The 17,562-nt window shown below is 39.8% G+C and overlaps 1 protein-coding gene across 1 annotated transcript in view; it reads right to left on the bottom strand.

Annotated features, from left to right (window-relative positions):
- The window catches only part of NLK (nemo like kinase), a 142,334-nt gene that overhangs the window by 12,567 nt on the left and 112,205 nt on the right, over nucleotides 1-17,562 (bottom strand). The window contains exons 6-7 of the mRNA XM_044672816.1: nucleotides 10,254-10,463; nucleotides 7,327-7,428 (exon numbers count right to left, since the gene is read on the bottom strand). Of these exons, the coding sequence (XP_044528751.1) occupies nucleotides 7,327-7,428; nucleotides 10,254-10,463 (312 nt within the window). The remainder of the gene's footprint in view (nucleotides 1-7,326; nucleotides 7,429-10,253; nucleotides 10,464-17,562) is intronic.

Below are 17,562 nucleotides of genomic sequence, written 5' to 3'. Positions count from 1 at the left end.
CATAGGACTGTTTTTTCCTTTTTTGTGATTTGAAGTGCTCTTGGGATATTTTATGACCATCAGATAACATAGCATGTAGCCATTCAAATATCAAATGCTGGCACTACAGCTTTATACCAGCCTTCCCAGATGACACCCTCCTACTCACTCACTAGTTTCTAGGAAAATCAGCAGATGGCACCCATATCAAATCCAGAGTGCTGACCAATTTGCTACCTTTTAGTTCTGTGGTGAGAATATAGGAGATTCTGAAATCCAGGTGTTTTGGTTCTTTTATTTTTTTCAGTTACATGTAAAAATGGTTTTTGACCATTGTTTTCTGACATTTTAGGATTCAGGTTTTCTTCCCTTGCCCTCTTCTTGAGGTGCTAAATAGTCTGATAGAGGTTATACCAGTGCTTTCATAAACTATATATAAGAAATCCAGGTCTTCTGACGTGCTTTTCCCACTAAAACCATTACTTACAGGACAGAAATGCAGGTTGGAATCAGATCCCCTAAAACAATCAGATTGTTTTAGACAAGAAAGTGTCATAGCAGACCATGTATTGGCAAGACAATTTTAGCATTTGCATGAAGACTGCCTGCAAAAGGGAAAGAATGGAAGCAGAAGACCATGTTAAGGTAGTGCTAGTATGTGAGTGGAGATGAGGAGAGAGACCTAAGAGAGACAGAAGCAGAACTGATGGGATTTTAAACTGACTAGGTAAGAAGAGCCAATAATGAACTTGGATGACTAGGAAAATGGTGGTCATCAACAAAGAAGGAAGCTGGAAAGAGATGTGGGTTTTAAGGGAAATAAGATGAGTTAATTTTGGACTTGTTGAGTGTGAGGTACAAATTGGAAATCCAGACAGATCTAACAGGCATAAATATGAGACTCAAGAACTCAGGGGAGAGATCATATCTAAGTATATAGATTTAAGAATTAACTGCAATAAAGACGCAATAATTGAAATCATGGGAAAGGATGATATCACCAAGGAAGAGGATATATTATTGGGAGAAGTTCAAGGTCAGAGCCAAGGAATATAGTGAAACTCAGAGGATAGAGGAAAAAAAAAGATGAAGAAAGGGAAACAAGATGGTAAATAAAAAAAAGGAAAAAGTGAAGGAAAAGAAGAAATGTAGACTAACAGCTTGAGGGAGTAGCAGGTTTAGTGGAAAGGTTTTAGGATGGATAAAGCTGGCGTCCATCAAGGGGCTGAGGACGATGCTTTTTCAGGTAATCTGAAGGCTAGATGTCACAGGCACTCAAGCTCAGGACAGCACAATTGGGATAGGGTGAAAAAGGCAGTGAGATCACTCAGTGGAAAGATCAACTAAAAGAGTGGAAAAATGTTTGTAGGTAAAAGGCAAAACCTGATGCCTGAAGTTTGGTCAATGAGATGGATCAAAATACAATAGGCTAATGGAAGCAACAGAGGAGATGTTTTCAGGGAGTGCAAGCTGTGTTGGTTGAGGTTCTCTATTAAATGTCTCCTTTTTTGGGTGGTTCAGGGCTTTTTGGGCAGCTCTTTTCCAATCGAGGGAAGCTTGTCTTACCCTCCTGAGGAGAGCTTTTAGAACCACATCCTTCTCTCCTTCATTCTAGGAATTGTTATTTATAGGGAAGACAGGAAACCCTGCCAGAGGGGAAGGGAAGGATTACTAGGAGCACATCCTCCTAAGGTCTGTCAGGGCCACCTTCTGGGAGATGTATTGTTAGACAAGTAATGGGGAATTGTTCAAGGGCTTTAACACTCATTTCTTTTTCTGATGGTTGGGGCGGGATCCAGGGCTAAATGGAGGTAGAGGGAGATGGCTAGCTCCTAGGTCCAGTTTTTTAGCCTATACTTTCTTTGGTCAATGAAGCATTCAAGTTTCTTTTGCTGGAATGTGGAATTCAAGATAGACAGAATTCCAAATTCATCCATACCCTAGACCAGCAATGGGCAAACTTTTTAAAGAGGGGCCAAAGGAAATGCTCATCTGTCAGTCTGTCTCCAAGGCAACTCTTTCGAAGTTTCATTGTACTGTATCCTACTCCTTGTATTTGTCAGATTAGGAATAATGTGCTCAGCCTGATAGATTTCAGGGAGCCGCATCTGGCCTGCAGGCCTGGCCGCAGTTTGCCCATCCATCACTGATCTATACAAATATGTGATAAGAATACAAATGTAGTAGGTAAAAGGTCATACCATCAAGTTAGTTAGGCAAAGGCTGAAGAACTATAGGGTGTATCTTGAGTTTAAATAATTCAAACCGTACTTCATAGCTGACTAGTTTGATGAACTTGGGGACAGGGCAAGGGCCATTTTGGGGAGATTATTAGGGAGAGCAGTGATATGGGATTAACAGTCATACTTAATTTCCCAACTATAGGGATTTTCCTGGAAGAGCATTATTTTGATCAACTTGGATGTTCTAGATTGGTGACAGCAAACCTTTTAGAGACCAAGTCCTCAAAGTGCAACTTAACCCCAGAGAGAGGAGGAAGTGCTCTCATTGGGCTCCTGGGTAGAGGCGTGGGTGATATAAAAAATGTCCTCAGGTGCACTGGAGAGGGGGAAGGGGAGCAGCCCTCTCTGTCATGTATGCCTCAGGTCACCAACATAGTTCTATATCTTCTTGAAGGATGCCTATAGATTGGCTTGGAGGATGCTGGATCAAAGGTTTGTATGTCTACTTTGCTGGAAAATACATGGAATGAATCTGTAGTTCACAGTGAAGAGGGGATATTCTGAGTGGAGGACCAAGAGATGTTACTCTACAAAATTCAGCAATGAGGAGGAATGAAGGGCGGTTAGGTTGGAGATGATGAATGATGTAGGTAGTATTGGGATTTTATTCAAGGGTATGATTTTTTTTCTCCTAAAGTGCAAGATTAGTTTTGCCATACTGCACACAGAGTTCAACAATGAAATCTTTGGGGAACACAGCCCAAGGGAATTAATTTGGGTCCTAAGAGGTCTTTTGGCTGTACCTTCTGCAGAGTATATGTCTTAACGTACAAACATCCATCTGCTTGGATTTGCTGCCACTAGAAATCCTTGGCCATCATGTGTAAGATACCTTGGATGGACCAGATCAAAGGGCAGGTTATCACTGCCTACGTGCAGAACCAGGATGGGGGTAGGTACTGTTGTCTGTCTTCACTGTACTTTAAGCATGAGGAATTTAGCCTGACAGGCACACTGGAGGCTAATTTAAAAAATTATAGCTTTAGGCTAAAGGGGACCTTAGAGATCATCTAGATTATTTGGTTCCATTAAGAAGACTGCTGGCCACAGTTTCACTGGGCCTACGTCAGAGAAATCTGTCCTATTTATTTGGGAAGATGCCCAGAAACCTACTCAATAGAAGTGGGGCAAGGGCCTGAAGCAGCCAGAAAGGTCCGCTAAAGTTACGCCCTCATAAGCAGAGGGACCCATTCTAGAGTCATATTCTCTTTTGGCGGTGCCCGAATGGTAGGCAACCAAAGGGCTCATCCCACATCAATGGGACACACAAATTTCCAGGGTTACCCTGGGACTTGTCTGATGAATGGAGGGGGGAAGTAGTCAGGGTCAGGGCACAGGTGTTCTGCTTACTCAATTATTACCAGCCTTGGTAAGGTGAGATGGAGGATAATGACAAAGACAAGGAGATCTATGTGGAGGGCAAAGGTCTGGACAAGACAAAATGATTAGAGATTTTTAATAAAGCAGATAAGACAAGTAGGTGGTAGTGGTTTAGACAGGAACAAAAGAAACATGATTAAATAAATAGGTAAGGTTGAGATTAGGAGCAACAACCAAGATTTCTCCAAATGAATTATTTTTTTAAATTTTAAACCCTTAACTTCTGTGTATTGACTTGTAGGTGGAAGAGTGGTAAGGGTAGGCAATGGGGGTCAAGTACTTGCCCAGGGTCACACCGCTGGGAAGTGTCTGAGGCTGGATTTGAACCTAGGACCTCCCGTCTCTAGGCCTGGCCCTCAATCCACTGAGCTACCCAGCTGCCCCTCCAAATGAATTTTTGTTATTTTATGACGTTCTATAAAGTATTCCCTTGGGAATTTAACTGGTTTAGAATTAAAAGTGTAGATTAATGTTGTTGTATTGTCATTTTATTATATTGGTATGGCCTAGCTATGAGCACTAAGTATTCTTCCAGCTATTTAAATTGTTCTTTATTTCTTTAAGGAGTACTTTGTAATTGAGTCTATACAAGCCTTCTGTGTGCTCTAGTAGGTCAATCCTGAAATGCTTTGTGCAGCCAAGATTTCTCAATAGCTAGAAGGAGAAGTTGTGGCCACAGAGGCTCCCCAGGATGGGTGCCTTTTAAAGGATGCTCAGGAGAGAATGGCATGGGGGGGGGGGAGGGAGAAGGGTTGTCTGCCCCAACCTTAATGAGGAGCAGCACTCTGAGGCGGGATTGGCTTCTTTATCTAACTTGTCCTAGGAATCTTCTGAGAGTCGCAGGAGGAACTCTCCCAGGGACAGGCTGAACACAGCCTCTTCTGAGGCCTTGAAGCTTTCACCACCAGTCTAGTGCCCCGAGTGGAGTTACAGGCATTGACCTCAGGGGCCTGACAGGGCCACACTCCTAGGAAGCCAGGCCTTCAAAGTAGTCATTGGAGCAGTCAAGGCTTGGGGGATGCAGTCAGCATTTAGAAGAAATCAGGCTTTCCTGTTGACTTTGCTGCTGGCTGAGGAGTACTCACAGCTGGAGGGGAGAGGAATGGAGCGCTACATGTTAACATGAGTAGAGCAAGAGGGATCTGAGAGCCCAAACCAGGGTGAACGCCTAAATCACGAACAATGAATGATGAGTTGGAAAGAGCAGGCTGATGGATAGATCAAGGAGGCTAATGAAACAGTGGGCGGAGATGATCACCGAGAGGGTCCTAGCAAGTCTTAGAAAACACCCCTCCCCTGACCTTAAAGGAGTACAAGGCATTCCACAAGGCTGTGCTGTACATCATGGTAGAATCAGCCATGTTAAACATCCTAAAAAATGCCTTTATTAAAACTGGTGTGTGTGTGAAGCCTCTTAAACCCATGTTCCAGTGTAAAAAGAGTAAGCCCCAGCCTGATGCGCAGGCAGTGGCTAATAAGCTGTTTGGGGTGGCAGGATTTGACCATGAGCTGTCATACTCTGGGAAGCTCTGCTGTCATAGGGCTATGGGAGTGAAAGACTGGCTTTGTAGAAGTCAAGCTGAATGTTTATACAGAAAAATATGGGTCAATCTACACTATGTGTAAACAGAGCTATAAATCCTTCATAGCTGGATCTACCAAGATTCAAGGCTTCAAATAGAGCCCACATGCCATGCTCCTTTTAGGCAAGTTATTGGGAAGGTCAAGTCTAAAGTCAGAGACCTTCTTCCCTTCTAGGCACAATGAGAACACACGACCACTCAACTCGGCCAAACTCCAGTCCATAAGGAGTCTACACAGTCATTTGTTAATGTGTCCTATTCCTACACATTTTCACTTGATGCACTCAAATTAGAGACTCATTCTGGCAGCTGGGAGAAACCTTTTCAGGATGACGTCTACCATGTGAGAGAGTATCAATTCACTGGAAACTTAGCAATAGGGTTACATCCCCATAGAGAAGGTGGGACAGCATCTTGCTGTCTGAAGCTCAACAGGTTTCAATTCTCAAAAACATTCTTGCTGGGCGAGATTTACGGGCCCAGCAATCTTGTGAGAAATTATTTTACTGCTTCTGAGGACATTTTCATCTGTGAGGACCTGCTAAATTAGCTCTGAATCCATGTGCTAAATGGACTATTTCTTGATCTCTTCTTCCATCATAGTAGAACATTCTTCCTTGGATTTGCCACAATATTCTAAAAATGTTAAGTCCTCAAGTAGTTTTTATGATTCTGAAGTAAACAAATAGCAAAGGAGGACAGCAATTGTTGAAACACAGCTTATAAATCAAAACCTGTATTTATGGGCTCTCACTGGTTTTAAAAGATAATGCAACTTTATTATCCTTCACCCCTTTTTTAGGAATAAAAAAGTATGAGCTGTAAAATCCAGGGCTCTTAACAAAGCCATAAATAGTGACTGTCTTATTACCTTCTTGGGGGGAAAAAAGGCAAAAAAAGACAATCCATATTCCATTTTATTTAGTTAGCTAAGCAAGTTTATATGTACCAGAATACTTTTGTGTTTCACAAAACATTGATGAACTGGCATCTTCCCTAATTCAGTTAAAAACTACATCCTGGAGAATTAACAACACTGGATCTAGAACTATAAGAGGGAGCAACCTGACAAAGAAAGTGTCTTGTCTACGTATCTCATGAGAGGAGAATGTCACTTTGATCATTAACAAGGGGCTGCAGGGTGGTTGATGTGAATGCCCATCCATTCAACAACCCCAAGGAGGATCAGCAGTCTGGGCATCCCCTGCCTAATCTTTAGTCTTTGTCTGGCCCAGTTGGTGGCTTCCAATTTCTGCAGTTCTGAAAATCGCTCTGGTGTTTTTCCCACAGATAATTGGGAAAGCACTTGTGGAAGTGCTGCTGCATTAATAGGATGGAGGAACTCCACCCCCCACTCCCCCCAGTTTGTGCCCCTCTGAAGGGGCTCGATCAGAGGCAAGCTCCAAGGGTCAGGGTGCATCTGTTTGGCATGATGTCACTTTCTAGGAGCTCATACCTTGATTCTGGATTAGTGCAAAAAGAGCTTCAGGACATGCAAGCAGGCTACTGTTGAGGCCCACCATGGACGGGGTAAAACTGAAACAAGTGGCCTGGAATTCTGGTTCTTTGTACTTGGACATAACTTTGCTCTCCACCCTCGTGACTCATCTTAGCTATCCTTTGCTGGACATGCTAATAAAATGGGAGAAAGCATAGTTACAAAGATGAATCACAGAATATCAGAGATGGAAGGGCCTTTTGGCATCATTTAATGAAAAATAAGATGGAAATAGACTTAGACAGGGGCAGTAATTGGCCCATTGTCAAGATGGCTAAGGAGCACTACAGGGCCTGGACATTTGAGAGACACTTAGGAGAATAAGATCAGTAAGTGAAAAGGTTGGAAAGTAGTTCAGACAGAATTAGGAAATCCTGTTTAGAACTGAACATGGAAGGAAGAGACAATTTTGAACACAAAACTAAACTCGAGTTATCAGGTAGTAATATCTGGTCAAGGTCAGCATAGCACGACATGAAGAAGTTTTGTTGTGGAGACAAGTTTTCAAAACTTTATCTGCTGTGTTGCCAAAACAAATCCTGCAGCTCTGCCCTGCACTTATGAATTCTGATTCTAATATCCTCTTGTCCCTGCCTTGGCAGATGGTGATCAGACTCAGCTGTTCACCTTCTTTGCCTCTTACCTGTTTATGAGGACCCCTGAGTATGTGTGCCTTTGCACCTTCGCAAGCTGTCCTCATTGCTTCCAGTGATGGTGTGCCCAATAAATCTGTGATCAAATCCAACTGTAGACAGACAGGAAAAAAAGATGACAGTCATTGGGTCAGGGAGACATTCCAACTAGATATTCTGGAATCAGGGCTTCTCAGAGAGCTTGGAGTAAAGCTTTCAAGTTCATGTTCCAAGTTAATGGAGAGAAGATTATGATCTTACTTTCTAGCCTACTTAAATTAAACAGCAAAGGTTAGCCAGCTTCAGTTGGGCCCCCCTCCCCCTTTTTTTTAAACCCTTGTACTTCGGTGTATTGTCTCATAGGTGGAAGACTGGTAAGGGTGGGCAATGGGGGTCAAGTGACTTGCCCAGGGTCACACAGCTGGGAAGTGGCTGAGGCCGGGTTTGAACCTAGGACCTCCCGTCTCTAGGCCTGACTCTCACTCCACTGAGCTACCCAGCTGCCCCTGGGGGCCCCTTTCCACCCTATTTGTGTGGCATTAATATAGGGAGGCAAATAGACTTACTGAAGAAATCTGAATTGGTCTCTCCTGTGCTGGGCATGCTAGCACTTATGATCTGCCCATGTACGATTGATACCAGTATCAAATCCAGCTAAAAGACATATTCTTTAAGAAGTGAGATTAAGAGCTGGATTTGGTATATGGAGCAGACTCAAGACTTGCCAGGTAAGATATCCTATAAAGCTTTGAACTCTTCTGTTTTGCACAAAGCCTTTACATTTGAGATCAGAGTGGGTCTTGCAGTGGGGCCCAAATATTTTTTTTACACTATAGCCAGGATAGTCTTCTGCTATGCCGGCAAAGAACTACCACACATCCTAGGCGATAATAGCACATATGCTGCAGATCTGGTGACATGATTCAGATCATCCTTGAACACAGCCACTTATCCTTAATATTTGTCTTTAACCCTACAGATATTCGGATGTTGTTAACCTAATTACCAATTACACTTGCTTCTCATGCTCTAGTTTGGACAGTTCTTACCTATGAAATGCTACTTTGTATTTTTCTTCTTTCTGGAATCACCCAATAGAAGCACAAGTTGGGGGTTTGTCTAGAGCCCAGGACAGGCCTCTATAGCACTTCCCTCTGGAGTTTTGGGGACACATAGAAACATCCCTCTATAAGAATGAAGATCCCCAAGAGGGTTTTTTTAATTTTTTTTTCCTGAGGGGGATGAGGTGACATTTTTGTAACTTACACAGTTAGTCAAGCTAAAGGCAGCTAGGTGGTTCAGTGGATAGAGAGCCAGACCTGGAGATGGGAGGTCTTGGGTTCAAATATGACCTGAGATACTTCCTAGACCTCTTAGATACTTCTGTGACCCTGGGCAAGTCACTTTATTGCCTAATGCATACTGCTCCTCTACTCTGTAACTGTTTTGTATTGACTCTAAGACAGAATGTAAAGGTTTAAATAAAACAGTCAAGCTACTGCTGATCAGAAATAGCAGGCTAATTTAAAAAAAATGAACCATCTAGAAAAGTCTCCCCAAGTGAGTTGGATCTTTAGATAATAAAGCTCTTATACAAAGGTTGGCTGCCTCTCTCTCACTTCATTTCCCTCCCTCTCTCCAAAGCATTAGGAACTTCTAGAGGAAATCACTATGTTCAGCTGAAGTTGGATTCTCTTCACTATTTTATAACTCCTCCCATCCCCTTTCCAGGTTATACATAGGAGGATCCCCCAAATGGTCATTTCAGAGTAGCAAAAACAACTCCCCTCCCTTTAGAGAATTAAGCTTTAAATACCAGCATAAGCCACACTTTACTCATTTTTTAATAGTAGCCTGAGATCCTTGTTGAGTGAATATTTTCAGTGGCTCCAACCCCCATTTGTCACTTCAAGGTTTCCCACCTTTAAAAGACTATTATTGGTTTTATAATGTAAGCTTCTTTGGGTCCAAATAGGAAGACCAGGTATGAAGGCATATATCAAAAAATCTGTTAAACTTGGTCCTTTAAATTTGGAACATAATGGACTTTTTTAGAGCCACATCTTGGCTTCAGTTATGTGGCTACTTTACTAATTGGCACATTAAAACAGCATTGTATACTTTTCTGCTGAATTTTTATAATATGGTTCAAATTGAATACAAATGGAGCAACATAACAGTCACTTTTAGGAAAAAATACCCAACTCTGGACAATTTCCACATAGAATTTTAGATCATAGACATTTTTATAGGCTGTGAATATACAGTCAAGAAATATGTTAACAGTTGATTAGGGCAAATACATTTTCTAACATGGTGACTGACGGTTCTGGACACAAAGGATATGCTGTACTTGTGAGAACATATACTGTTTATAGACATGCATAGTAAAAGCCTGTTTCAAATCAGAGATTTGGAAACACTACCAATGAGGTCTGGTATCCTAATTCACTTAGATATATCCAAGAAGCTTTAATCAGTGCTATAAGTTCCCAAAATGTGTATTTTAAGGAATTTTGTACTATGGAGCCCAGTGTTTAAATATCTTCTCATCCACTAAATGTCATCAGCCTTTTCTAAATGCTTAGAATTAAAGACATCAACATCAAATCTCCTAGAAAAAGCTCAAATGAAATTTCCATGAATTCAATGAACACATTTTAAAGTCAACCATTAGGGATATAAATGGACCAGCAACACTACCAGCCCTACAAAAAAACATCCTATAGTTCAAATGAATGAAAGGAAAGAAGACATTTATTGTCACTTTGAGGAAATTTGTTACAGCAGAATTTAATGTGCATATATAGCAAGACACACACTATTAAGAGCCCCTCTGATGTGTAGATGACAAAATCCTAACTCAATTACACCTGAAAATGGATTTACCCCAAATCAATTATGTAACATGGTATTAAAGGCTATGGTGTAATTATACCTGTTGAATGGGACTCTGTGCCTGAAACAATATTCTTCGTCCTAGCAGCTCTGCAAAGATGCAGCCTACAGACCAGATGTCAATAGCATTGCTGTAATGACGGCTGCCCATCAGGATCTCGGGGGCCCGATAATACTGAGTGACAACTTCCTGAGTCATATGACGGGATTCATCCAGTTCCTCCACTCTGGCCAATCCAAAGTCGCAAATCTAAACAGAAAAGTGGTTTGTTTTTCAAATATGATTTCGAAATGATCAGGGCTTTCAGATACATTTTTATAAGGAAATGTTGGCGCCTGTTATTTTCCATGTGTAACAGGTTAAAATAGGCTTCTATTAGGCTTAGTACTTTGAAAGAGTACAGTTATTGTTTTAAAAATGTTTTTGCCAATAATATTTTATTTTTTCACCAATTGTAAGTACAAATACTTTTTTACATTTTTTTTTTTAAATTATGAGTTCCAAATTCTCTCTTCCTCTATCCTGAGATGGTAAGCAATTTGATATAGGTTATAGATGTGGGATCATGCAAAACGTATCAGTCATATTGTGGAAGAAGGCACAATAAAAATCTATTAAAAAATAAGGTAAGGGGGCAGCTGGGTAGCTCAGTGGATTGAGAGTCTGGCCTCAGACACTTCCCAGCTGTGTGACCCTGGGCAAGTCATTTAACCCCCATTGCCTACCCCTTAGCGCTCTTCTGCCTTGGAACCAATACACAGTATTGACTCCAAGATGGAAGATAAGGGCTCCCACAAAAATAAATAAATAAATAAGGTGAAAAATTAGTAGGCTTTGATCTGCATACAGACTTCATCAATTCTTTCTCGAGAGGTGGAAGGACTTCAACCCCGACCTTTTCCCCCTGTATCAGTCATGTTGTGAAAGAAAACACAGATAAACCATCCCCAATTGATGGCTATCTCCTTAATTTCCAATTCTTTGTCACCATGAAAAATGCTGCTATAAATGTTTCTATACATATAGGTCCTTTTTCCTTTTTGTTTTTTTATCTCTTTCGGATACAGATCTAGCAGTGGTACTGCCGAGACAAAGGGCACACACATGTTCTTTGGGCATACAGTAGTTCCAAATTGTTCTTCAGAATGGTTAAATCAGTTCATAACTCTAAAAGTGCATTAGTATCTGTTTTCCCACACCTACTCCAATATTTATCATTTTCCTTTTTTGTCATAACAGGCAATCTCATAGGTATGAGGTGGAACCTTTTAAATTATTTTTTATTATTTTAATTTACATTTCTCCAATCAATAGTGATTTAGAGTATTTTTTTTCACATAACTAATGATAGCTTTGATTACTTCATCCAAAAACTGCCTGTTCATATCCTTTGAGCATTTATAAACTGGGGAGTAACTTATATTCTTATACATTTGACTCATTTCTCTACATATTGCTATAATTTTTTTCAGTTATGATTACTGTGATTTTCCTCCATCTTATTTCCCTATTTATCCTTCTCTATCCTTTTATCCTGTCTAGTCTCAAAAGTGTTTTGCTTCTGACCACTACCTTCTCCAATCTTCCCTCCCTTCTATCAGCACCCCCCCCCCCCAATCTCTTTTACTGCCTACTTTCTAGTAGGTTAAGTTAGATTTCTCTACTTAAATGAGTGTATATGTTCTTCCCTTGTTGAGCCAATTCTGATGAGAATAAGGTTCAAGTGTCCTTCCACCTCTCCCATTATCCCTTCCACCGTAAAAGTTCTGTCTCTTTTATGGGAGATAATTTACCCCATTCTACCTAACCCTTTCCCCTTTTCCCAGCGCATTCCTTTTTCTCATTCCTTAATTTTCTTTTTTTAGATATTACCCCATCATATTCTACTCACATGTGTCCTTTGTCTATGTATAGTCCTTCTAACTGCTGTAATAATGATGAAGTTTTTAGGAGCTACAAGTATCACCTTCCCATGTAGGAACAGAAATAGTTTAACTTTCTTGAATCCTTTAAGACTTCTCTCAACCTTTTTATATTTCTCTAGAGTTTTCTATTTCCAATTTTCTATTCAGCTCTGGTCTTTTCATCAGGAATGCTTAAAAGTCCTCTATTTCACTGAATTACCTTCCCCCCATCACCCGAAGCATCGTATTTAATTGTACTGGGTATATGATTCTTGGACGTAATCCTAGCTCTTTTGCCCTCTGGAATATCACATTTCAAGTTCTCTGATCCTTTAATGTAGAGGCTGCTAAATCTTATGTTATCCTGACTGTTGCTCCATGATATTTGACTTCTTTTTGGCTACTTGTTATTTTCTCATAGAAAGTTCTAGATTTTGGCTATAATGTTCTTTGGGGTTTTTATTTTGGGATTCCTTTCAGGAAGTATTTGGTGGATTCTCTGGTTCTAGAATATCAGAGCAATCTTCCCCAATAATTTCTTGAAAGATGATGTCTAAAGCTCTTTTTTTTTGATCATGGCTTTCAACAAGCCCAATAATTCTTAAATTTCTCTCCTAGATCCTAGTTATTTTTCCAATGAGATATTTCACATTTTCTTCTATTTTATATATATTTTTCTTGATGTCTTATGGAATCATTAGCTTCCATTTGCCCAATTCTAATTTTTAGGGAATTATTTTCATCAGTGAGCATTTGTACCTCCTTTTCAATTTAGCCAATTTTACTTTTTTTTAAAAACCCTTACCTTCTGTCTTAGAGTCAATACTGTGTAATGATTGCTCCAAGGCAGAAGAGTGTTAAGGGCTAGGCAATTGGGGTTAAGTGACTTGCCCAGGGTCACACAGCTGGGAAGTGTCTGAGGCCAGATTTGAACCTAGGACCTCCTGTCTCTAGGCCTGGCTCTCAATCCACTGAGCTACCTAGCTCCCCCACAATTTTACTTTTTAAAGTTATTCTCTTTGGTGAATTTTTATTTATCTTTTTCCAATTAGTCAATCCTTTATTTTTTTCTTTAAAAAATTTATTTATTTTTAAGTATTTTTCTATGGTTACATGATTCATGTTTTCTCCCTCCCTTTTTCCCTCCCCACCCCCAGAGCTGACAAGCAATTCCACTGGGTCATACATGTATTATTACTCAATACCTATTTCCATATTATTCCTTTTTCTTATAGTCTTTTAAAACCAAAATCTCCAATCCTATACCCATATAAACAAGTAATAAAGCATGTTTTTCTTCTGTGTTTCTATTCCCACAGTTCTTTCTCTGGATGTGGATAGCATCTTTCTCATAAGTTTCTCAGGATTGTCCTGGACCACTGCATTGCTATTAGTAGCAAAGTCTATTACATTTGATCGTCCCATAATGCTTCAGTTATTGTGTACAATGTTTGCCTGGTTCTGCTCATTTTACTCCACATCAGTTTATGGTCTTCTCGGTTTTTATAGAAATCAAGCAGTATATCATTATAACACAATAGTATTCCATCACCATCATATATCACAATTTGTTCAGCCATTCCCTAGCTGAGGTACAACACCTCATTTTCCATTTTTTTGCCACCACAAAGCATGGCTATAAATATTTTTGTACAGACAATGCATTAGTGTCCCAATTTTGCCACTTCCCCTCCAACATTTATTATTTTCCTTTGGTGTCATACTGGCCATTCTGCTAGGTATGAGGTAATGCCTCAGAGTTGTTTTGATTTGCATTTCTCTAATCAGGAGGGATTTAGAACACTTTTTCATGTGATTATTGATAGTTTTGTCAATCCTGTTTTTAAAGAAGTTCTTGTCATCATTGGATTTTTATGCCTACCATTTGGCCTATTGCTTTTAAGGCGTTGTTTTCTTCAGTTTTCTTTCTTTCTTTTTTTTTTTTTGCGTGTGCCTCCTTTATGAATCTGTTGACTCTTTTTTCATTTTTTTCTTCAATCACTTTAATTTCTTTTTCTGAAATTTCCTCTATCTCTTATTTGATTTTTAAAATCTATTTTGAGCTTTTCCAATAATTCTTTTGGGCCTGAGACCAACTCATATTTTCCTTTCAGGTACTGGATACAACAGTTTGACTTTGTTGTTTTCTTCTGAGTTTGTGTTTTGATCTTCCCTGTCACCAAAATAATCTCCTATGGTCAGTTTCTTTTTTGTTGATGGCTCATTTTCTTCAGCCCATTTCTTGATTTTTCATTTAAAAAGCTTTTAAAGTTGAGCTCTACTCTTAGGATGGAGGGGTCACTATTCTATACTTCAGGTTTTTTTATGCAGCTGCTTTCAGAGATAGCTCCAGGGATCTATAAGATTTCATTTTTTTAGGGTAGTATGAGAGATGTGTTTAATACTCTCCTGGTCTGTTTTCTGGTCTATGAGCAACCACAGTTTTTTTCCCCTAGATCTATGACCAGGCTCCCAGGTCCCTGTGGCTGCACAAATACTCCTCCACATCTTGGGTCTGAGAGATCAAGGACTGCAATCTGGATCTATGTGTAGGCAATGCAACAGAGTCCTGCATGCAGAATCAGTAAAGGGAACCCTGTAATCTTCCAACCAGTTATCTAAATCCCTTACTGTCTATGGCAGTGATTCCCAAAGTGGGCACCACCGCCCCCTGGTGGGTGCTACAGCGATCGGGGGGGGGAGGGGTGATGGCCACAGGTGCATTCATCTTTCCTATTAACTGATATTAAAATTAAAAAAAATAGTTTCCAGGGGGCTAAGTAATATTTTTTCTGGAAAAGGAGCGATAGGCCAAAAAAGTTTGGGAACCACTGGTCTATGGGCTGAGAGCTCTAGAAATCATTGTTACTGATTCAGTCATCCCCAAGGACTTGCTGGCTCACTGAGGTGAGGCTAGCCTTGCCTGCTGGTCTATGTTCCATTACCATCTTGGTTTGATAAGACCTTCCCTGCTAACCTTCTAATTTGTGTTAGGTAGGAAAATTATTCTCTCATCATTTTGTGGATTCTGCTACTACAGACTTTGTTTTGAGATGTTATCTTAAAGTTGTTGGGAGGCCAATTTGGGGAAGTTCGGGTGAGCCTCTGCCTCTTCTCTGCTTTCCTGGATCCACTCTTCAGCTTAGATTTTTTTTTTTTTTTTTAAAAAGAGCATGTATAGGATTATAACTGTACAAACAGAGCTTGTCTGGAAGAATGATCTCTTTAGTCATTTAAATTTCCTTTCCTTCAACTTAAAATGCCGTCTCTTCATAAATTCTGTGGCTTTTAAAAACTTTTTTCTGACAAAAGCACCACCATTATTTTAGTCCCTGGTTCATAATCTCAGAGTTACTGAGACTCTTCATTCTCCCTCACCCAACTTATCCAACTGGTTTTCAAGTTTTGTTTCTGCCTCCATAATATCTGCTCTAAATTCCCCTCTCTCCACTCACACAACCACCACCTTGGTCCAAGTCTTTATTATTTCTCACCTGGACTAATGCATTGATCTCTATATCAGCTCTCTTCCTGATCCAATCTAATCTCCATCAAGCTGCCAAAATGATTCTCCTGAGATGCACATTTCCCTGTCAGTCCCCTACTTACTCCCACAGATCACTATTATGATTAAATATAAGCCTTTCTATTTGTTGTTGAAGTCCCTTCTTAGTCTGGCCTCAGTTTATCTTTCCAGCTCATTCTACATTACTATCCTTTCTTGCACCTCATACAAGGTAAGACTTCTTCCATCTGTGGTTTTGTCTTTTTTTGTGCCAGCTGTCTTCCAGACCTGGAATGTTCTCCTTCTTCATTTTTAACTTATGGAAATCTCTTTTCCTTTAAGACTTAAGTATCATCATCTTCACAAAACCTTTCCTGATCCTTCCAACTGTTAGTGTCCTCCTTTCCTAACCACTACCTTGTATTTATTTTGTAGATGCTTCTAAATATTTGTCTCTCCCTATAGAATGTTGGAGAAAGAAATGGCAAACCACTTCAGTATCTTTGCCAAGAAAACCCTAAATGGGATCATGAAGAGTTAGACACAAATGAAAAATGATTCAATAACAACACAATGTTAGCTCCCTGAGAGGAGAGATGTTTCATTCTTTATTTTTGGATTTTGAATTCCCAGCACAGCATAGAATACAGTAGGCACTTAATGCATGCACGTTGAATGACTAGGGGATAAAAACCTTAATAATTTGGCCTTGATGTTTTCAGCAAACCTTTGTTCTTTCTATCTTTCTTTCTTTTAAAAAAACCCTTACCTTTCATCTTAGAATCAATACAATGCATTGGTTCTGAGGCAGAAGAGTGGTAAGGGGTAGGCAATGGGGGTTAAGTGACTTGCCCAGGGTCACAAAGCTAGGAAGTATCTGAGACCAGATTTGAACCTAAGACCTCCTGTTTCTGGGCCTGTCTCAATCCACTGAGTTACCTAGCTGACTTCCTCTATCTCTTCTCTATTTTGTATATATCTATAGTTTTAAAAATAGCCTTTAGCTCCAAAGCACATCACTTGTTTGGTCTGCTATCCTTGTGTGGAGCCAATTTTAACAATTTACCTGGAAGATAAGCTAGTAATCAATGATTAGATAACCAATGAACTATTGAGATTTTCAATAACCCATCCTCTGCAGCATAATAGGAAATTAAATACACTCAACATAGGAAAAGATGCAATGCTGGAATAATTATTATTGTTAAATTTGCACAATCAGTAAGAATTTGTATCTGTAGCCCAGTACTCTATTCTGGTAAATGTGGCCCTCTCTGATGAGTCAGCAGGAGCAGAGTAAAATATCAATGTGTCCTAATTGTATGTTGTTTATTCAGAAGTAATATTTTCCTCTATTTACTCTGCTACAAGTAGAATATTCTAGAACAAAACAGCTAGGAAAACCAACTTCATGTTAATTCTAAGGTATCAAGCTTGTCAAGCACTATACAAAATCCTTCTTTGTTCATTTCCAGTCAACAGCCAGAATACAGAAAGTGCAGTTCTTTTATCCCATTAGGTTAGCTAGAGTGATCATCTCTTGTAAAAACTGATAAATGTGGGGGTTAGGTTCCTGAGGCAGGCTACAGGGTCTCTTGCCCACATAGTTAAGAAGAACTCAGAGATTCACTTATGGGTAATATGGTGTACCACCAGGAGGCAGAAACATGGACAAAATGACTTCTAAGATACAATTTCGGCTTTCTATTCTTGGAAAAAAGTAAATTTAGTTTGAAGAAACGTATTTCATCATATGATGGCCAGAGTTTTATTTTTTAGGCAATCTGAAAAACTAGCATTCTTTCTAGTTAATATATGTTAAGAAGAGTGCAAAGAGAAGTGGATTTGGACTCAAAGGGCTTGGGAAGTTAGGGTTAACCCTCCAAGTCTTCAGTTCTTTCCCACTATGAATGGGAAGTTTGGCATAGATGATTTCTTG

This window comes from Gracilinanus agilis, chromosome 4 (assembly GCF_016433145.1).
Source record: "Gracilinanus agilis isolate LMUSP501 chromosome 4, AgileGrace, whole genome shotgun sequence".
Taxonomy (NCBI): domain Eukaryota; kingdom Metazoa; phylum Chordata; class Mammalia; order Didelphimorphia; family Didelphidae; genus Gracilinanus; species Gracilinanus agilis.
Note: the sequence above shows the minus strand (reverse complement) of the source record. Positions and strands in the feature narration are given on the sequence as shown.